Genomic DNA, 24,372 nt, shown 5'->3' on the forward strand with positions numbered 1-24,372 from the left:
TCAGATCAGTTTTCAATTATTTTGTTAAGAATACATATTTTTCCCAAGACGACTTCAGCTGGTCTGTCTTCTGAATCGTTAGTCCTGTCGTGCATCATGAAGCCTGTTTAACCAAACTTCCCCTTTGAAACTCAACCACTGGTCAGCTGTAACATATGTACTTCACATCCAGCATTTGGTCAGTTGAGTAAATACCTCTTGTTTAAGCACTTAAGAGTGTTGAGCCTCATAATCTGGCCATTAAGTCTCTGTGATGTACACAGCAGGTTGCAGCGCCTGAAAGTGAATATCAAGGTGGCCTGCAGGCCCACTGCAGGGAGAAGTCTTGGAGGAACATGGAATGGTGGAATTTTGGTCAGTTTGTTTATAACCTAGGTTTATACACTAACACTTAGTCACAGAAATTAAAATGTTTCACGTCTTATCTTTCAACTGCCTTTCAGTTTAAAATTAACCTGTTAACACATGAAAACTGGACAAAGTTTTGCCAATATTTTATGACATGCTATGTAATTGATACCTGGAAATATCACAGAACAGTGACCATGTTCCAAAATGTTAAACCTGTCAAGGGTCACACTGATAAAAAGCATCAGACATAATCAGGGACCAGTATCTCTAAAGTTAATAAAACCATAGAGCAGTCATCCTCGATATCTCCAGGGTATACGTTCCGAAAAGTCTCCACTATACCCTGGATGCATTTGTCATCTAATCCATACTACTGTTTTAGGGTTGCATGTTTAATATACTGATGGACTGTTACAGAATCTAGACTGTATGAACACACACAGGGATGATGTATCGAGTACTAAACTACTGTTGTGTACACTGGTATGTATTGTGATTGTCCATGTATGTTCATAGCTGATTGCACTGTTAACATGTTCTACTAATTAATTGTCAACTTTTCTATCACTGACTGATTATGTAAATTTTTCAGTAACTGTGTAATAAACTGTTCGTTTATTTACTCAGGTGTTGTGTGCAGGTTGGTATTGTCTATCTCCTACCAAACAAGCTGATTTGCAATCACTTGTGTTTCAATATAACAGTAAGGAGATAAGAACAAAGGAATTAGGAAGTGCCAAAGTGATGTCCGCATAAGTGGAAATGGTATATTTTGGTTTTATATTTATAATTAGATTTTGAGATGTAATTTAGTTTAATTATAGTTCACTTGGCTCAAAAACCAACCAATGATGTGCAGTCTAACTTGAAAACTGTTCCTCATTGCATATTCAGTGAAATGCTTATCATAATCAAATCATTATACAAACTCTGTGAGGTTTTTGCAGAATTTTTGTGCCATTAATTACAAAGTAGTTCAACAATCTAGAAATCTAATATAAAAAATTCACACAGTTTACTGTTTGTTGCGAGGGAGGAGTGCAGAGAAAGGGACAGCCAGGTTTTCAAAAGTATGTGCCGAGAAAGTTAGTATTTCATTAACCTGTGCTGTCTCCATGCTTTCTCGCACACCTGGCTTCCCCAATCAATGTTTTCAAGGGTCCAAATCACTTGATGTATATTTTCATGAAACTTCATATAACAAACTACAGTAACAATGAACTAAATCTAGTGGTCATTTTCTGTTTCTTGGGGTTTTGCAATAACGTTAACCATGGTTTAATGTACATAACACTTTTCACTTTTTACTAACATATCTGCAGATGCTGTCACCATGGTATTGTTGATAGATAATAGCCTCAAAATGATAATTTCTGCTTCCTAATAGTTAGAACATGGTTCCGTTCTGAAGAATTATCAATAAGGTGTTTCCTATGTGCATTGAAAACCATGGACTACCTGCAATAGTGTTCAACAACATTCCCCTACATATATAACTGTACAAATTGCAATGAATTAGTCTTTTTCACAAGAGATGTAAAAACCATCCTTTCAGAATTAATGATCCATGGTTATTTTGTCGAAGACCACAATTTGAAAATATAAAACTAAAATATTTCACTTTTTGAAAAAATGTACATTGTTTTGGTTTGTAAATGTAAATGTTTGAAAAAAAAATATGAAATTAAAAAAACACTGAAAAGTTTTCTCTGGCAAATGTAACACATCTTTAACACAGAATCATCAGATATTTTCACACTAAACCAACAAACAAATCTTTTACCATTAAAACTATATTATTTCTTTGAGTGGCTTATGGCTAGGTTTGCAGATCACAACTTCTCTATTTCAATACAGATTCTGTACCACAGCAGCAATTGTTTTTTGTATATGAACACAAATCTTTTGTTTAAAATACTTTTGCTAAATGGTTACCGATAAGTAAAATGTGATCTTAGGAGCCTCAGATATTATGTAAATATTAAGTATCTATATCACAGTCCTTGAAAACCCAAACTCCAAAACTTCCAAGCCAAGTCTACATCAAGTTTCTTGCCCAGTTCCTGAGAAAGACCCTGTGGGCTATTATATATTAAAAGACAATTCAACAAAAGAAATCTGAAATGAATTATCAAATGAAAATGAATGAAACCGCTCTTGAATCCATTTGTCTCCATATTACTGGTTACATGGTTACTCTTCCATCATAGCCATAATAAATCAATTTCACTTTACAAAATAAACACTTGACAGCTGTTGTTGGGCTGTACATTTCACAACCACTGCAATCTATACCACTTCCTATCTGGTATAGATGTTGTAATCATGGAAATTATACTAACTCATAGGAAGCCGTTCTACTGGTCAGGGAAAAGAAACATACATCAGAAGGTGCCAAAAGGAAAATAGTATCCATGCATTCACTGATCTGTTTTAGAATACACACTGCAACCCATATAGAACAGTTTACAACTCTTACATAATATAACCAGTGTGTTCAATGACAAGCTTATAATTACTGAATATGACACCCCAAAATAGTTTTTGTCATCTTTGTGCATTCAATATAACAAATATGCTTGGCAGAAAAATATATTCACTGGCTTATATATGCATTCAACACAACAAACAGGTTTGACACAAAAAATGTCCTCTGTCTTCTATATCTATTCAATACAACAAATATGTTCAACACAAAAACATAAACACTGTCTTCTATTCGTACTCAATATAACTAATGTGTTTGACAGAATAATATAAACACTGACATTGCATCCCGTTCTTACATCCCATGAAGAAGTGTGCTAGAACTGGTCTTCAGCGACCCATGCTTGTTGTAATAGGCAACTAGCAGAATTGGGTGTTCTGGCTCACTGGCTTGGTTGACATGTCTTATCATATCCTAATTATGGGTATGTAGATTGATACTCATGCTATTTATCACTGGATTCAGCTGGAATATTTCTGAGTGTGGCACGAAATAAATGACCAACCTACATTATGGGATGATCCTTTAAATATCAATGACAGTTTTTCAACCTACAGATGGAATATTGCTGAATTTGACTAGTGTTCATCACATAATCAGTGCAAACTGTTTCAAAGCATTTGTTAAGACACTCACAAAGCTACCTTTGCTCCAAGGCTGTACTAAATGATAGGCAAACACATGAAAAGTAATCATATCCTTTAAAGAAATAGGCCTACATACGATGACAATACTGAAGATGTTTGTATTTTATTGGAACAACCTGTTGGGCTTTCTTTATATACTCTAGAAATTAGTATTTAAACTAAAATGTATGTGCTGTGGTGACTTGTGCAAGTCTATCATCCATACCCTATCTTCATCACCATGGCTAAAGATCATTTCAAGACACAACAGAGATTCTGTATGTTTCCTGGAGAGGAGTGCATGGATTGAGCTTGCACCTCTGTATGCCTTGCGTGTCATACAGACACTGAAACAAACATATACAAGAAAGTCCATGCGAGTCTAGATTATGTGACAAATCTAGATTATGAGGCAGGCACAATAAAGAAAGTGCTCCTTATAATTATGTTTCATGATAATTTTTATGAATGTTTTGATTCTGTAAAATATTTAATTTGAGAGACTAGATGTTAAGTCTACTGTATGGCCTGATGCACTGTCTGCTGCCTGGCAAGCCTAGTGCCGCTCACCCAAACCATTCATAATTGTTTTCTATGTCACAAGGTGGAAGAAATGGATTAAGCAAGCAGAAATGTCACATTTTTTGGCTACCACTTAATCAGCAGCGAGCAGCTGATTCTAACCATGCCAATCACATGTTTTTTACAAACAATGAATGATATTTGTGTACTTTTCACTTTGTACTTGTCCTCCCACATGTCACTTAGCCTGTCTGTCCATTTAATTCTTCTGTCCATCAGTGCAAGTCTAAGGCATGTCCAGTACAAGCTAAGGACAAAAGAGGGAGAGTTGCTTCCCTTAGCGTGGACAGTGTCTTCATGTTAAGGGTTTGAATTCCAGATCCTTAGTTGTGGTGTCAGTCATCAATAACCTGTATATGTCCAAGGGTGGATAACATGCCTTGGTCTGACTGAATGTGACCACCACCAGTGCTCACTCTCTACCTGCTTATCACTTCTCCAGTTGATCCATGTAGGGGATGGTGTGTGGTGTGTGGTGTGTGGTGTGTGGTGTGTGGGGTGGGTGGGTCAATAGAGGGGGGATCACCATACATGTGGATGGAGTTGTATCATAATCACATATCAGATTTATAATGTACCCTGAAAATAGGACGTTTCAGAAATGGGTATTGGTTGTCTATGATGGTTACTGACTGACTGACTGTAACTGACCGACAGAAACTGTTCAATGCCTTGTCAGTGGATGCCCTTCCTTGGCACAAACAATGTTCCTTAAAAGACATGATGGCATGCTTGTTGATTGCCCTACCCTATTCCCCTTGGCTGTGGCTTTGACTCTGAGGTCCATCCATGGTACAACCCAGAACATGTCGAGGGCATGATGAAAAATCATGCCTTTCATCTTCTTTGGAATAGGCCCATATACAGACTCAGAAGAATTTTATGATAAAGCCAATGAACATATTTATGTTACTGAATCTCCTGACCTGAATTTTTTACAGCAACATGATTGACAAGAATCAGGAAAAGGCATGCTAAATATGTGGACCTCGCTTTGCATCTGGTCTGGTCTCTTCCTGGTCTCCTGGTCTCTTGGCACCGATCAGGAAAGTGTCCCAGTTCTCCACTGGGAGCACAGCTCTTCTGACACTCTGGGTAATACAGAAGGCTGCAGTGTTGGGGAGTCTACATATTCTCCGGAAAGTGCTTGGTGGGTTAGACTAGGCAGCATTTCCTGGAAGAAGTCCCCATTCGCTGTATGGTCACTAACCTAATGTTGAGCAAGGATTGCTCTGGAGCAAATGGTCAGTGGGGAAATCTCTTCCTTAATCTGCAAAAAAATGGATTTTCAAAAAAAATTATTGGCTATTTCTATATTTTTACATATGCATAAGTTATGGGAATTTCTCCCAATATTAAAATTTCAATGGGACATTTTGTATTTCAATTGGTAAAAATCCCCAAATCCCTGCTCAAAGTGATCCCTGTGATGAGCCTTAGCAACCTGACTGTGCCAGGATCATCTAAACCTTCTGTAGTGCATAATATATTTTAATCTGTAAAGCACATACAATCAATCAAAACTTTAGACTCAATTAAAGCATTCATTATACGTAAAAGACTAATTACTCCACTAACTTGGGGGAACCAACTGCACACTTGAAGCAGATGAAATGCGCGAGGATCATGCATCAAAGTGCTGAAAAGCATGTGCAAAAACATGCATGTGAACAGCAGGGTTTTGGTGTAGAGTTTTGTTGAGAATTAATTGAGTCTAAAGTTTTATTGATAATATACGTTTTACAGATTAAAATATATTTGCAAATTCTAGTTTAGAACAGTTGATTGAAAAAAAATTGGCTACATTTACACTAGTGAGTCTAATTTTTTGATGGGTAGTATAATAATTAAGGACATTTCCAAACCACATGTGTCCATGCACCTGAGCACGTTCATGGTGCTACAAAGAAACTGAGAATAATATACAACAAAACATACATTGTAGATTTGACACACAACACCAAGACACCAGCAGTCATTTGGTATTTAAAAAGTATGAACAGAACTCAGTTTATATAAAATTACCAACAATACAGGGATGAAAAAGTGATTCAACTCTAAAATTTCATACTGTGCAAAAGTGTGCTACTCAAGTGTCAGCACGATTCTTTTTTATATCAGAAATAGGTTTTCATTCCTACTGAGTGAGTGAGTGAGTGAGTTGCATGAATGTATGCCAGCTTGGAGTATACAAAAAGCATGAAATGGTACAGGAATCAGATTCACTGTAATTCAGATATAAAAAAATAAAAATATCACAAGTTGACAGACCACTAAGTAAATTACTTGATATATAATCAATGGTAGGATATTTCATTTCACTTAATTCAAAAAGTTATTCTAATATATACACTTCATTCCAATGGTAACTAATCAAAATAAGGACACAATAACTTCAATATTTCTTCTTCAATAACAGATGAAATAAATGCTACATTTTTTATCCTCTGCAAAATATAAGAACTATATGAAACTAGTCTGACATTTAGCACAACATTCACAGCACATCAATATTACAGTGTAAAACTGAATGTTTTCTTTCAAAAATGATTTGGATGATAGTTTATCTTTAAGTGATTTTAGACCTTGATCCATGGCCTTCATCTTAGAGATTTTATAAAGATCATGAAATATTTCTTACAAAATGACCTTATACCTTATATCACCTTAACAACATCAGGAAGCCTGGCACCAAGTGCCCAACACTGATGATCATAAAATCCTGGACTGAAACCAGGAATATTACAGGAATATAAATTACTGTATCTCCACTACACCTGTAAACCAGGTATATTACAGGAATATTAATTGCTGTTTTTGACACCTGCAAACCTTGTACAGTACAGGAATATATATTACTGTATCTCTAATAGACCTGCAAACATGGGGAATCAGAATATCAACAACAAAATATTGCCTCTCCAATGCTCCCGTAAACCTGGGGTAGCACAGAGGAATGACATCCCTGTGTTGTTTATTGGTAACAGGAGTGATGACATGAATAAGCAGAGTTTCCGAGCCACTTTCACTGTCCACAATATGGAGCCTCTGTGAAGTATGAATCTAGCACTGGGATATCCACTCTCCTGTACTGGTTTATGTTCTGCCATGAAAGCTGATATAAAAAATCAGGATAAAAAAGATGGTTCAAGTCTTGGATTGGCTGAAAACCTGGACCCAGATCTGGAGTGAACAATAATGCTACCCAGGACATTATGGTGGAGTCAGGCCTCTTAATCGTTGGCTGACAGTTGTCCTTGATCTTCAGATCCATTATTTCCATCCCAAGTTCAGATGTTCACTGTTCAGATGTTCTGTGTTCAGATGGTCTGTGTTCAGATGGTCTGTGTTCAGATGTTCTGACATCACATGGTGTGATGGTGATGATCTATATCGCTATGGTCAACACTGTTGACCAGTAGTAGCAAATCCATAGTCCATACAGACAGATCCAAGTCATCTTGCAGAGGAGTACAGAAGGTGAGGGTGGGTGGATACATCTATCTGCCAAGATGGCACAAACTGCTTGAATCATAAAACTGTCAGTTTCTGTTGAGAATACCTGGAAGTGCTTTTTCAGCATCGAGTCATTCCCTTCAGTTGATGTTTAATTCAGGTGAAGAAATCTGCAAACTGATCTGGGAGGTAGCCTCAGACGAAGACTTGGAACCCTTCCCTGTCAACTCCCTGTTTCAGATGACAGACTTGACACTTTTTCCTCAACTGCCTCCTCTCTTCACGCCAAGACTTAAGGATCTTCTCTTAGTAGGTAAAAATCTGGTGAGTACTCACAACATAGGAAGTCATTGCCACATTTCAAACAAACATTTCAAAGAGGCATGAGGATTACCCGACATCTTGAAGTGTCCACAACACCTAAAACAGACTACGAGCAGAAGGCATCGCCATCTTAATTAACATGACACTACCATAAATTAGCAAACACAGACCAGGAGAATGATCCAGATGAACAACATAATGTGACAAACTAACCCCTGTACAGGGTAATATATGAACAAGTCAGTCATCTTTGCAAACTGAGAACTGTTTATTAAACTTTTGAGATGTTCAAAAGAGAACATACAATGAAGATGTGAAATATGTGTATGAATGAAGTTCAGGTGGCAAAAAAGTACTGGCATCTTTACCAGTGATGGATACTGACAGTAAAATGGTAAGGGAGTGTGAGTATGGTTTTACACCACTTTCAGCAGTGGTCAAGCAATACCAAACTGGGGAACATCAGAAATGGGCATCTTAAGCTAGGGATGCTGATGCTTGACTATCAGGACCTTGATTTTCAACCTTTCACAGCACTAAGATAGTCGTAAGTTAATGTTAATGTACAGCACTTACCACTATGTTAGCACTAAGAGAACATTCATTGATTTTGTACAGGACATCACGCAAGAGGGTCACTTATTTTGTTCTAATTCTTAGAGCAGGTCATTCACATTATACATGCTTCTGCATAAAAATCATTATCTTGTATCAAAACTGTAGAATATATAGTGTGATCCCAGCCAAACTACAATGTTTCAGTCACTGATGAAAATAGGTTTTGTGATCACAGAGAATCATGGGATGATGCTGAATAATATGTCTCAAAAACATCCATAAACATGGAATGTTACAAGGCATACTGATAAGATGTGAAATTTGTGCAAACCAGGGTGTCACTTGTCTGTCTAATAGTCCCTGAACAATATTATTTTCACCACTGCCTAGGAGTATTGAGACAACTGAAACACTACTACATCTACAGTTACAATAATTATAACAGTGCTATCATATATGAATGTTATCCAAATATTATATTTTGGATCAACACAAATTTAAAACCAAATGATACTTTCATGATAGTACTGAGGCATATATGATAACCACTGACAATTTAATGATATTCAGTATTTGGTTATTATCACCAACATCACTTTGGTACAACGCCCATTTCTGGTGCTCCCCACAGTGATATTGCTGGAATATTCCTAAAAACAGCATAAAACCATACTCACTCACTCACTCACTCACTACCATCATCCCATGAGATCATGTGGTAGACCATTGATCACGACATCAATCACTGGATGGTATGGTCCAGACTATTTAAAGGCTGTTGGCATACAGCTAGATTGTGGCATCAATCATCACATCACATCACATTACAATCATCATCAACATTGTCATCAAGGGAAACACCACCACATTACACCACACCACGTCAGCTTCATCTTCATCTTGCAGCTACACTACCGTTAAATTAGAATTAAATTACAAGAAAAAAAAAAAAAATAGTGTGACAAATCATAAATTCACCTACTTCTTTGGGTGGGATGCCTCAGCGGGGTAATCCGGTTGTATCGCTGGGGGTTGGATTTAACCAGATTCATCAAGCTTATGGGTTTCAATCTCTCACCCATTTCAGTCAGGCTAACACTGTCAATGATCCTCCAATGAAACTGGTGATACAAACGTGGTTGTGAGTTAAACTAATTCCCGAAGCTCAACAAGGAAGCTCTACAATTGTCACAAGCACACCAGGGTGAAAAAAATGAAGTAACTACATTTTGCAAATACATTTATATACATCTCACAAAAGAGAGGATTCACAGGTGAAGCCCAGCTCTGTGCACCTGATCAATATTTTCAAAAAGTCATCTATATTTGACGCCAAAAAAGGTGGGTTGTTTGTGGCTGTCTTGTGACTGCAGTCTTGGAAGACATCACGTTCATTGGCCATCACACAGACAAAATCAACAGAGGGTCTTCAAGGGTCTGTGGGTCTGAATGATATAGATATATATATCACAGAACACCATAAAATATTGTTCACTTCACATTAGTGTCATTAGAAGAACAGATTTATGTACAGGTGTTTTTGTCCTTATTGGTCATGTCACTTTCACAGTCTGTCCATCTGCACATCCATTTTTCATCTGTTATCACCTCCCAATTGATACAAACTGATTGGATAAATCAATTTTAATTCCAGTATTAATGGTCTTATGATAGACTGTCAGCACACGATTGACGTGTTGTTTCCATCTGTCTATACATGTATATATCTATTGAGTGTGTATGTGACTCCATATACATTCCTCCATCACTGTATATACTCGTTCATATCTTGTCACTATCATGGGGTCACATGCATCCTTTACTATAAGACACTGACACCTAAGTCCATTGTTCTAGGCAATCTATTTCCTGCTGCATCAGATCCTTCCTTTCCAGTCATATCACAAGACAGATTATATTTACCAGTTCTGTGGTTTAAGCAGTAAAATATCTTTCAAATATATTTCATCATTAATTTCTGAAATATCCATCAACTTTTCAGATTAAATACTTTTCAGGGCAAATAACACCTGCTCTGTTGTGCGGCATCACAAGCCTTCCTATATCCTCCCTGGAACTGGTCAATAACAGAATCCATAGGAATGCTTTTATAATTGCTGTTTAATGTCATGTATATTTCACACTGGCTGATTTCACATATGATCCATTTAAACAGTAAGAAGACAACATAGCAAGTATCGTAGATTTATGGTCACGAGTATTCATTGAGTGCTGATGGCATGGGGAGTATAGTACTCCACTCAGTCCATCTCTTGATCAATTCACCAGGTGTACACTGTGTCCTTCACTCATTCCTGACCCCGCCCACCTGGATGATTGGCACGTGATCTGGAGGAACACATGTTACAGCATCTCCTGGTTGTTGTGTGTGGAGTAGAAGTATGATTACAGCACCCAGCTGACGAGGAAGGGAAACATGCAACATCAATAGTAGGACCAGGCGCAGATAGCAGTGTGCGTATGTTGCAGCCAGTAGTCGTTGCTGCAGTGGGGGAGGGGAGAGAATGCTGTGTGAGTGGCAGAGAGAAACAGTCAGCGGAGAGTTAGGGTGGCCCTTCTAGATACAGGAACAAATGGAAGGATCTGTCACTGTAAATGGAGTGAGTGAATGTCAGCAAGTCAGTGGTTGGTGTCATAAAATCATGTGCACGTTGATACACCATCAGCCAGGCAGGACTGGGTGGATGTTTTCACATTAATTCAGGATGAGGCAGTTAAGGGTGGATGTTTGTACATAAGTGAGGTGCTATTATTGCAGTAAAGGATGGATGCTTGTACATAAATGAAGTGGGATTGTGGCAGTTAAGGATGGATGTTTGTACATAAATGAAGTGTTATTATTGCAGTAAAGGATGGATGTTTGTACATAAATGAAGTGGGATTGTGGCAGTTAAGAATGAATGTTTGTACATAAGTGAAGTGTTATTGTTGCAGTAAAGGATGGATGTTTGTACATAAATGAAGCGGGATTGTAGCAGTTAAGGATGGATGTTTGTACATAAGTGAAGTGTTATTGTCGCAGTCAAGGATGGATGTTTGTATGTAAATGAAGTGGTATTGTGGCAGTTAAGGGTGGATGTTTGTACATAAGTGAAGTGTTATTGTCGCAGTAAAGGATGGATGTTTGTATGTAAATGAAGTGGTATTGTGGCAGTTGAGGGTGGATATTTGTACATAAGTGAAGTGTTATTGTCGCAGTAAAGGATGGATGTTTGTATGTAAATGAAGTGGTATTGTGGCAGTTAAGGGTGGATGTTTGTACGTAAGTGAAGTGGTATTGTGGCAGTAAAGGATGGATGTTTGTATGTAAATGAAGTGGTATTGTGGCAGTTAAGGGTGGATGTTTGTACATAAGTGAAGTGTTATTGTCGCAGTAAAGGATGGATGTTTGTTTGTAAATGAAGTGGTATTGTGTCAGTTAAGGGTGGATGTTTGTACATAAGTGAAGTGTTATTGTCGCAGTAAAGGATGGATGTTTGTATGTAAATGAAGTGGTATTGTGGCAGTTAAGGGTGGATGTTTGTACATAAGTGAAGTGGTATTGTGGCAGTTAAGGATGGATGTTTGTATATAAATGAAGTGGGATTGTGGGAGTGATGATACTCAGGGATGTTCATTAGTTTGGAGAAATGTACAAGTTGGTATACCAATGATGATACACCTTGAAAATCTCTAGTTTGAATCGGGACAGTATGGTAGCTGAAGACCCAGGTTCTATTCCCTGCATGGATACAATGTGTGAAGCCAGTTTCTGGTGTCCCTCACCACAATATTGTTGGCATATTGCTAAAAGTAGCATAAAACCACACTCACTCATTCACTCTAGTTTGAATCGGTTTAGCTGATATCTCATTGCAAAGGGGTGCAGTTCTGCTCAGCAAATTGCATAGCTTGAGATCATTGAGTCACTCTTGTCTCTGATGATTTCAACAAAATGTTTGATACATTTTAACTGCTTGCATCAACAGCCAACATTTCAATCCAAGACATCGATCAGAGTGCCATCTTGTGCAACACTTGACTGCAATATTGAATACTCTTTGATTGCATTCAGGATTTATTTAAAAATACATTACCTGTTTAGTGTTACTTTATGCTGCAGTAAATTTTGATTTCATGCCGAGATGCTATATATTGAAGAACTTTCTGCAGACAAATCCCAGAGGAATCCACTTCCAGACAAGAAGACCATTATGTCTTATAAAAGCATCAGCTGAGGCCTCATCCTTATGCTGTTAAACTAAAGTATTTAAAGATCTTTGAAGAAAGACAATACATGACTGATGCAGTCAGTTGCATGATAAGATTCCTGCAAAAGGGGACACCAAACTGACTTTAAGACCATCTGGGGATCAACTAGGGAATTAACTTGACATTTCTTTGAAGCCCATGAGATATTGAGTAAACATTACACAATGAGTGACAGTCATGGAAGGTCTGGTTTCAAACTTAGGAAACCTACATGCAGACATTATCAAACTCCATTATACTAGTTACAAACAGACATATCTCCATAGATTATCTTACTCTAATAGCCTAGTTAACATGTTTAGAAAAATCAATTTTTATTGAAAACATACTTTCTAAAAATGGATTTCCATACTGATAATCATTGTAGGTCACATGCAACCAAACAATCAAACACAATTAAAACACAGTTGCCACTTATTCATGATATATGAAATGCTGACTAAGAAAAAACAAATAAACAAAATTATAAGCATATAATTGCATACCAAAAGGGCAATATATTGTATTTGGGTTTACCTCCCTTGAAGTGAAGCAGACACAATACCAAATCCAGTCAGTGTGGGTGGGTGTGCATTCAAGTGTAACAAAGCTTTTTCATTGACCACTGGTTCACTTGAAGATACAGTAAGCCAGCTCTTCGTTTATAGCTTATAAGTCCGATAGGTGTTAATAGCATGTGGTCACTCATTGAAGTTGTGCATTGCATATTGTCATTAGCAGATAGACAGGCAGACTTATAGGTGTCAATACACCAGGCATTGCGTTTTCTGTGTGACAGTTTGCTTATCACAATCAACATGTTTTTTTTATGTAATGAGTAGATTATTTACTTGTTTGTGTACACAACCAAGTAGACTAAGGCTTAGTCTCTGAATATATATAATTTAGATAGAAACAAACAAACCCATTTTAATTGAAAAGGAGACCCAGTGAGTCCACAGAAGCTGAGGAAATCTAGACTTGCTTCATTTAAGGCTTTAACACTGCAAAGAAGTCTTGGCATCAGGCAAAATAATGTGGTTCACAGACTAACAACCAAGATTAGACTACTGATCACGACCTCATACTCTGGGCATGCATACTATTTCAAGCTACGCGAACCTATTCACTGCGCATGTGTTATGAGCGCAGCACAGCATAGCTGCTGAAACCACTTTTTCCCCCCAGGGGAAAATTAGTGAATTGTTTGAACTCTGATTGCACGGGCTTTTTTTCTTTGTGTTTTTTTCCAACTTTATTGGCTGAATTGGCATTTTGGATGATTTGTTTCAGTAAGTGCATACTGAAAAGTATCAGAATCTGCAAAGTAGTGTTTTACATTGCTTGTGACCTTTAGTCAACGTCAGATCATACTCTGAATTTGGTTTTCCCCCCATTCATCTTTGCAAACTCACCATGACAAAACAGAAAGCAAGGCACACATATATATATAATGCAAAAACAATCATTGAGGAATGCAAAAGTGGCCTCTGGAAGTATACTTTATGTATTATTTAAATAATGACAGAGCATAATAAATTTGTCAAACTTGGCACTACACACTGTCACTGACCAAGGGTCGTCTTGGCAACATGAAACAATTGAATGTCAAGGTGAAGGTCCTGGTCCAGGGTGAAGGTTAGATCAGTACTACATGACATGGTCATCCCATGAAACCAACCAGTTAGGAATTGTGGCTTTGGGAATGTTCAACCCTTTTCCTGCAGAGCTTGTGCCAATGGTTAAAGGTTCACTGACTGTTGATAACGTGATCGAAGACGTTGAATTGAGAGTATCGCATAAATCTTCAATGGGACATAGATTCGGAGACCTTGAGGGCTGCAGCAGTACTTGAATGTTGTGGTTCCTCAAAAAGACACTTGTCAGTAGTGCAAACTGTAATCTCAAATGTTCATTAGTTGAAAATTACGTACATTTGTTTACTGCATACTTGAGGATGTGTGCCCAAAGAATTTCATCTGTATAACTCTGTACAATGTACTATGTGTTGTGTGGGAGATGGTGGCCGACATCATTCCATTCCCATCCTCAAATATATCCAAAGCAAACCCATGACATCAGCAAACGTGACACCTTAGTCTGTATGGAGATAAAACAAACATGACTAGACACTAAACCAAATGTGCCTCCATCGCTGTTGCGGCCATATTCTGTGTCCCTGAAACCACTGATGTAAAGGCATAAATTTAAGGTCATAAAGGTCAGAAACTGGTCATACACAGTACCTCAACGTCTGTCCTGAAATCCAGTAGAGGGAAAGTATTGCTGTAGATATGGCCATAGTGTGTCTATCTTAGAAGTGACAAACACAATGAATATGTCATGCAGTGACACATGGTTGACCGGATCTGGGTAGGTCATGCTTTGATCCTAGTCTCTGTTAATCATGCTTCCATAGACTTGTAATGGTACTTGGTAGTGTGTTAAATGGCAGATTTGATAGGGTGTACAGTTCATACACCCTTGGAAATCCACATTCATGGTTCTGTATGCTTTGGCTATTGACCAATCAGAATTTGGCAAATTTATCTAAAAGGCAATCATACCTGGAGAGGACTGAAGCCAAGTTGCCTGCTGACAGTCAGCGGATTAGGTTGTTGTGCTGAACTTCCGTCAGCCATTGCATTATTTCACTTTTCACTTGCTGTACAGGTGTGAAGTAATATAAACCCATTGTTTTCATAGCCCTACAATGGATTGGACAAAGTTGGACATTCATGTCATATTGGTATATTAGGCTGCCATGCTCCCAAGCGGTTATTGTGTTTATGCATATTCCTCGCTTTATCTCTAGATACTGTCCATATTTTATTGTACGTGCACAAATCACTCGTATGGCAGACGTGAGAGAAATTCATTTTTGACATTCATTTTTGATCAGCACAGCTCCATTAGATAGTTAAATATTTTATACTTATGTAAATCTTTTCCTTGCAGAATATCTTGTCTTTAAGTCAAATTGACACAAAATTGATACAAAGATACTAAGACTGACAGATATGGACACGTGTGAGTTAGTGAGTGAGTGATCATTTCTTAATGACTCATCAACCTTGCAGTTATTCGCTTCAACAGGAATCCTAACCACTGCTTAATACTGCAAAACCTAATATTATGGAGACATTTAACCTAGAGTTGGTAACACTTCCACCTCCTTCCTTCACCACCCACCACTACACCCATGTCATCCTTCTTACATGCCAACCAGACTGGAAGAGAAACCTGTCCCCAATGTAACACTGTACATGTTAACCGCTTAGGTCTTGGATCAATTAAGCCGGTGCTGTGTTTCTCAACATGGTTTGTACAGCTGGTTGCAGAGACCGATGGCGCCAGCAGAGGTCTATATCCTGCCCCTGCTGCCACATTGCTACCACACGTGTGCAGTACTGATATAGCCTATGCTTCAGCCTGGCCATCAATCACTTCAGGCCTCATGTCTTGATGACGACAGAGAATTTATTGCAGCCAGCATTATACCTTGTTTCGTGTCATTGAAATACTTGGCATGATTGGCAATAAATGATCAGAAGTAAGCCAATTCTCAGTTCAAATGGTATTGACACATTAGATTTTTATGAAGGATGAAATTTCATGAAATATTATTTCAGTTTTTTGTGTTCATGAAATGTATCTTACCTTGAGAAGATTATGTGTATGTTCGTTGGTTCTGATTGCTTGTCAATGGATCCAAGATCTGAAAAAGTACATTCATTTGTTTACAAACGTTAATCATTTCATTATTGCCATAAAAAATTTTTTTTTTAAAATTAGCTCTGTGAATGACCAGATTGTATCAGACTTCATATGTCCTTGCCCAAATTATGCATTATACTAGAAAAAAAACATTATTTTTCTATCAGCGATAACATGTCAACTTAAAAAAAAATATGTTATTGCTGTAACTGCAGATAAATTGATTACAAACACATGTTTCAACACACTAAACATACCCCTAACAATATCCTACAGTATGGGTTATGCTTTGTATAAAACCAATACCATATACAGGCAATGGAATATTGACATACAACATCTTGTTACATGCTCAGCATGCAATTGATCAGTCTGTACACTGTAAGGTCTGACCAAATAATCTCTTGTTTCAGGAATATTTTTAGCTGGTATAAAGTGATCAGAAAGTGTTCACTGAGTATACTGGTGAATGCCTGTGGTTTGACTATAGAATAATAACACTGAATACTAAGTGCCTGAGAGCTTTGACTAAAGAATGGTTCTTCTGCTAACAATGGTACAATCTGAGGACCTGGTACACTCAAGTGTTTATAATGGCACATGCTAAGTGCCTGTGGACTTGAGCTACAGAATGGTACACCCTTAATATTTACAATGGTACTTACTAAGTGCCTATGGGATTGGCCTTCAGAATGGTACAGCCTTAATGGTTTACAATGGTACATACTAAGTGCCTGTGGACTTGAGCTACAGAATGGTACACCCCTATTGTTTACAATGGTACATACTAAGTGCCTGTGTACTTGAGCTACAGAATGGTATACTCTAGGACTGGACTTCAGAATGGTACAGTCCTGTTTATAACTGTACACACTAAGATATTGTGAACTTAAACTATAGGATGATACCATGTGATACACTTGATCAGGGTGTTACATGGCTCACAGAAATGATAGGCACAAGGGATGTGAAAAGAGACCAGAATAATTCCATGATGGATTGCTAACATCATCGGCACTAATGATATAGGGTTGGAGATTGGTTCGCACCCCTTGACTGATGACCCATATGGACGCTAGCAGCTGAGTCGCCCCAGTTACAAATCTCCACCTCATGCGGTGGGGAAAATCTGTTTTTTTTAAAATGGATTATTAAGTTTAAACTGGATGTTGGAGAAGATAATCATTCTCGCTTTAAAAGGGAGATATTTTGGAAATATGTGAACTAAATGTATTTCATAGGTGGCACCATCTTTACACTAAGATAATCTATCTTTCCCATATTTGTCATTAGTATCAAATGCTTCATCAAGTGTCATCACCATCATCACCTATCTTAAACACCAGTTGCATTGACTGAAGCTCATGTTGTTGACTAGTGGATTGTCTGGTTCAGACTTTATTAGGTACAGATCGCCTATCATCATCATCATCATCATCATCATCATCATCATCATCATCATCATCATCATCATCACCATCATTAGATATGGAAATCTATTTCACCTTCAACCCAGCAATTACAGAACCCAGCCAGCCAACTCAAGAGAAATAACATGTACACAAACAAATGGTATCTTCTTCTACAACAGTGGATCAAGCGTGGTCTCCATGATGTAACAACTGATAATGACCCAGACAAAGAAACAACTGCTCCCTTCACAAGGTACATGTGACACATTTTCTCAAGCCAGTCCATTGATTCTTCATCCTCTCCCTCCCACATAAACCAGACTAAGGTACTAAAACTGACATACACTGACCTCCTAAACCACTTATTCACATGGAAAAACTCAACTCAGTCTGCAGGACCTCTTGGAGATAGTAATAAAATGTAGCAAAATTGGTGCTACCGCTGGGACCAAGTTTGTTCAATATCTATCAGCTACATGCATTGCCGAGTCAAGTCCAGACTTGAGGAGGTGGAATTCTTCCCTCTTTATGGGCCCTATACCCTCCCCATCACAACAATCTGTCCATGAAAGCTCCACGTGCTCCCTCCAAGCCGGAACCTGCTGGGTTATGTCCACTGCAGACGGCATGTTAGAAAACATAATTTTATTGCGGTTGTATCAGAACATTGAACATTTAGGATAGCCAGAGTGAAGAATTCTCCACCGATCACAAACAGGTGCTAGGGTTGTGGCGGTTTTACACTGCTGTCTGCAACATTTGTCCACAAATTTCTGGAAATTTATTCCGTCAGTTCCAGCCAGAAGAAACCACAGTGGAGAAGACACACGTTGGGGGAAATCCCCTTCAGGGGAGAAAACTCTGACCTCTGGCTGTTACTAGTTCAGGAGAGGGCAAGCGCCTGTCATTTCAATTTATGAATTAATTACAAGGTTCTTCTTGCTATGACAGTCAGGCCATTCAGTATAATGGCTAGTCTGGCGTTATGAGTGTGCAGGAATGGTGTCTGTGTCTCTGCTGGCATGCAGTGCTCCCAGTGGTGATTGGGAATTACCCAATGAGGGGAATTTATCATAAACACTTGTTCCTGTCATAATACAATGTCAACTACTCATTCACTGAATATCCAGGATTGTCTAACATGCTTGGATTATAACTTCAAATGATATTCATGACTTTAGTTTTGAAATTTTGTGAATTATTAAATTTCAAAATCATGAACATGATGATGAGGCTTGACCATGTTAGCTCATCCATCAAATGCATATTTTTAGTTCCATATATGACAGACATTTTGGGCCTGTTCGACCTCACATTGATATTATAACACAGACCCTTTTGTCAAAATAAAACAGGTTTGTAAGCATCATGCAAGGACTCTCTCACTCACTCATATCCCTCACTCACATCCCTCACTCAAAGTCCGCTCACTCACTCACTCACTCACTCACTCACTCACTCAATGGGACCAGGTCAGGCTGGCTGACATGGTTGACAATGTCAATGCATCCTGACTACGCTGATCAGTGCTCACAATGTTGATAACTGGATTGTCAAATCTAGATTTGGTTAGTTACAAACTGCCACCATATAACTATATTGTTAGGTATATTGCTTGGTAAAGGGTCAACAAAAAATCAAACAAACACAATAAACACAAACATACACATCCTTTAAACTGGCTCTACCTCACTTCATCCACAAATACCCATCCTTATCTGCCTTGACGACAATGTCATTGCATCCTGATCATGTAAATTGATGCTCAGGATGTTGATTCCTGGTTTATCTTGTCCAGACTTGGTTTAATATATACAGACTGATGCCATATGGCTTGGAAAAGTGTGATGTTAAAAAGGAAACACACAAGCAAACACCTTAAAACCGTCTTCACTTCAGGTTTTACACTTACATGGTGCATACAGTTTGATATCATGTAAGCATCATATATCACTCCTCACTAACCAACAATACGCCTTAGCATGACTTACTTACAAATATTGATACTGCCATGTATTACAATCAGTGTCACTCTTACGTCACTTAATCAAAAAGTCATCTCAAAAGCTTGAAAATTTCAATCCTGCCACAGCATATCAAACTTCATTAACTTAAGTTGAAAGTGCAAAACAATTAAGAATTTCTGAAAAAATATGCCTAGTCGACAGCTTGTCCTAGTTTCGAGCATCAAAAGTCTGTCGCAGTCACGTTGAACAGCTGTGACTGTAGATATATTTGCGGTAACATGTGACATGGTGTGTGGACAAGAGTCGTGACCAGCGGTTGGTCAATTTGTCTGAAATCAACACATAGTCAATGATGGAAAACAAGGCCCCTTGACAACAGATGATGAAGTCTGTTACCGTCATTCTCGTTCTCAGCAAGCCAATGTGACTTTTATACACATGGGCATATGAGTGCAATTAGCACCTCTTCTGACTCATATCACTTACCTACAAAACTTATCTCTTATCTCATATTCATCACATACACATATGAAACTGATCCTGTATGTTGATAAGCAGTGCTGCAGTTTCTCGTTTTGCAGCTTGATTCAACAAACAAGCGTTCATGTGCAACAGGGACCATATATCAGTATGTCGTCTGTGCTTGTACTAAGTGCTCGTTCTGATATATGGTTTGTGCTTGAACTAAGTGCATATTGTGTCATATGGTCTGTGCTTGCTCATCATGAACATTCTGATATATGGTCTCTTCTTGCACAAAGAGCACATTCTGATGTATGATCTGCTTGCACAAAGAACATATTCTTATATACTCTTAAAAAATGTAGGGGAACTGTACTTTCAATGTATGGTTGTCGAAATTGGGAGATATATGGGATTGAATCAATGTTGATACAATAATAATGGATGTTTTGAGAATGCATCACCACATGGATTTGATTCAAAGCAATGCCGTTCATTCAGTTATCCCCCTTGTTAGGTGACTGGAGTATGACATGAAACTTTCAGGTTTTTAGTCAGTAGTGTCTGATTTGACCCTGAAAACCTTGACCATGCACAGATGCAAGAAAATTATCAGAAAAATGGTCTATAGTGATTTGTCGACCTGCCTGAAAAACATCAAGATTCATAATGACATCCCATGCACGTGCAGGAGGCTTCCATGTTGTTCACGTGCTTCCAATGCATTGTGTTTGCGTGTGGTGATACCGTGAAATGATGCTGCATGCACAAGCTGAATGTCATTGTAACATTCCTCAATGGGCTTTCTTTCTACCAGACTTCAAAGTTCAGGTTCCCCTATTTTTTTTTAAGAGTATATGTAGCCTGTGCTTTCACAAATAGCACATTCTGATATGTGGTACCTGCTTGCACAAAGACTACATTGTGATGTATGGTCAGCACCTGATAAAACCTGTGTGCAACTCTATATGCATGAAGATAACCATGCTGAAGACATGAGCTTGTATAGAGTCATGTTCTTCAATCAGTTATTTCTCTTGCATGCACCATTCCACTAGAGTTAGTGGTGAAGTGTGATGAAAACATATAGAGAGTGTTCAAAGATTAATGTAACATAAATTCTGGTTAGTAACAGTGATAACAAATAACAAAGATAACAATTAATTTAAAAGCATACAAATATAAACAAAATACATATAAAATGCACTCAGTACATACGCAAATAACAGGTTCATTTGCACTGGAGTATGTGTAGCAGCCTGCTGATGGGGTTAACCTCTTTGGTCATGTGGACAAGGTGTCCGACTTCAGATCAGAAGGTCCGTCGTTCGAATCCCAGCACGAGACTCGGAAATTTTATGGCCACTACATTGGCTTCCCTATTTAATGTATTTAATGTAGCAGCCACAGTATTTCTGAGTCCCATGCTGTGATTCAAACAACAGCAAGCTGACAAGGTAAGGATGTCATCTGTGGGACGACTCCACGCCCTGCTACAAGTCTAACACAGTTCAATCAAATTATTCACACTTATCTGCATGGAGAAGTAGAAAAACTTAATGATATGGTAAGTACACATACTCCAAAGAATGTTCAACTTCTCTGGTTTAACAAACATAGTGACAATGAGGAGAGGACTACCCCTAACAAGTTAAGAATGTCCGGTCGTATTAATGAACTACCACCCAAGATCTGGGTTATAATTGATCTTCCGTAATCCAAGATTGTTGTAAGAGATGTCTAACAGGATCGGCTGGTCAGATCGATGTTTAGGCTTTTGATCACTGGATTGTCAGGCCTAGACTTGATTATTTGTGGTGTTAAACAATAACCAACCAACTAACTACTTACAAAACATGGGTTTTACTTCTGTCAGAGATGGTTATGTTGGAGTGAGGAGGGACTGTTCTATACATTTCACCAGGTATTGCATCTTACACTTTTCCATTTAAATTTTACATCAAATATTGCCAGAAGTCGGGAGGGTATATGAACTAAAATTGTTATATATAAAACTTGAAATTCTGCCATCAACAGCCATCATTCTGGATAGTGCTTTGTCTCCATGTTATAATAATATCAGGCTGGCATTTAGTTCCTTCAGATAGCTGTTTTTATCATCTTTTTATCACCTTCATTTTTTTCGTCCAGTATTTTACAAGATAATGAATTAATAATTATTACTTAATGCTGCATCAACAACATTTGTACCAGATAATGGGAACTGAGAGAGTATTATCCCAGATATAACAGACATTCATTGGCAGAATAGGGGCATTTCCTTAATTTTTTTGTGTTGGTTGCCCAGGTGTTTCTTCAAGCAAACACTTAATTATTATGTCTTAAATGATTACCCATCCTGACCATCCATGATATTTCCATGTAATATAAATTGTGCTTATTGGAACATAAATGTACGGAATATCAACAACAGTGCAACAATGGAGAATGTCGAACATCACTTTGCACAAACTCAACACTTGAAGCACACGTCTGTCTATATTACATACAACCTTGACATTTCTTTGTCATTTCACACCAATCTTGATCAAATAAACAGAAACAATATCTGGAAATATATCTGTGTTGCTCCACAACAGGGAAACCTGCTTTGGAAACCGACAATGATAAAATGACAAGGGAAACATTTCTAATCAATTTTCACAGGATTTGCTCTGACAGTGAATTAAGACAAAAACCACAGAGGAATTTCGAGAAGATCACAACATGGGAAGGAAGAAGACCTCACTTTCATTAATCAGGGCCTGCCAAAGGCTACAGCAAGACTGGCGACCCAAGGGATCGGACTTCGTGTTGGGCTCAATCTCACAAACCTAGCCAGCCAACAAAATCTGACGCACACTTTTACAAGCTGCATGCACAAATAGCATTAAGCTTGGGACCCAGGTGCAGCAAGTGAACGGGACTATGCAGGCAATAAGTAATTTCCTAACACTCAGTCCTCAAACTATGCCCAGAGACTCATCGGTCCACTAGTAATTAGACTCCTGGGCCTCGCGCAAATATGATTACGAGTATATTATTCATATGGCCTTCTTTGAGAACTGGAGCAGGTGGTTGGACCATTTAATTTTCATAAAGAGATAAAGAATTATTTCAAGATCCACCTCAAAGGCTGGTGGTGACAAATTACATCTAGAATTCACAAATTTGCATGAAACTGGGCTTCTGTTTATTGCTAGGCATTAACTTCGACTTGAAATTACTTTATGTTTTCGCAGATTGTCTTGTTTCGGAAAAATTCCCTTTTTAAAATAATGTCTTTCGCTTATTTCACAGCCAATCACATTTCAAACAAAAGATCCATTTCTTGAGTAATTTCAGCCAATTGACAACAAAAAATATACATTCATGCTCCATGGTGAATTGTCTAATTTATTTCCCTTTTTCATAAGAAAGCAGTAGATGAAGAGTGGCTTGACAGCCGGTTTGAAACCCTCTTGTCAGGAGTAATTATAAAACAGCTGACACTCCATCTGCAATCCATCTCACATGGGAAACACAGAAAATGCACTCATTGCATGACATGGCACCATTGTCTCTGTAGGAAATCACGAAAAAGACATCATTCGTTTCAACCCACTTCTAAATGCACTGGTTTCCCTATGAAATCTACATGTTGTGTATCACCCCAGTTATGGGATCATGATGGAATATGACAAAAGCGGAATTGTCTGGGAGCAGGTAACATGCATCTTGCCACAAACTAAAACACGACACCTGCTCTCTATACATAATCAGACCCATAATTATTCTATTCTTTGATAAATTATTCAGATCTAGACAAATGGTAAGCTGGTACAGCTTATACATAACAGCACTAACCCAAGAGGGTGAATGACTGAGCAAAGGGTAACAAACTTGTACCTTGAAATATATTAAGCAGGCACATGGCAACAAAACAAGATGAATAGATTTAGGGTTTACCTAGGATTCTAAACAAAGTGCTTTTGTAGAAATTGCAATTTCATTTTGTAAATTTTAATGCTTTGTTGAACTTATTTTCTTAAAACAGAAGATTTGTAAACTTCCATTCAGTGGAATACTGTAAATCTGAGCATTCACAGGTCTTTGGTCATATTGGTTCTGCTATCACTGAAACACTTGTGCAGATTTACCGGTACATCTGATATCATCGATTTGAATTTTTTTTTCAA

The 24,372-nt window shown here is 38.0% G+C and overlaps 1 protein-coding gene across 3 annotated transcripts in view; it reads right to left on the reverse strand.

Moving 5' to 3' along the window:
- LOC137258808 (protein CBFA2T1-like) overlaps positions 1-10,672 on the reverse strand; it is a 122,531-nt gene extending 111,859 nt beyond the window's left edge. For 2 of the 3 annotated variants that reach the window (XM_067796500.1, XM_067796499.1), the window contains exon 1: positions 9,368-9,532. In XM_067796500.1, coding sequence (XP_067652601.1) covers positions 9,368-9,467 — 100 coding nt within the window. In that variant the 5' untranslated portion in view covers positions 9,468-9,532. Of the gene's footprint in view, positions 1-9,367 lie in introns of all 3 variants that reach the window. The other variant, XM_067796501.1, reaches the window with a different exon arrangement.
- Between the last annotated feature and the right edge of the window lie 13,700 nt (positions 10,673-24,372).

The sequence above is a fragment of the Haliotis asinina genome, chromosome 12 (genome assembly GCF_037392515.1).
Source record: "Haliotis asinina isolate JCU_RB_2024 chromosome 12, JCU_Hal_asi_v2, whole genome shotgun sequence".
NCBI lineage: Eukaryota > Metazoa > Mollusca > Gastropoda > Lepetellida > Haliotidae > Haliotis > Haliotis asinina.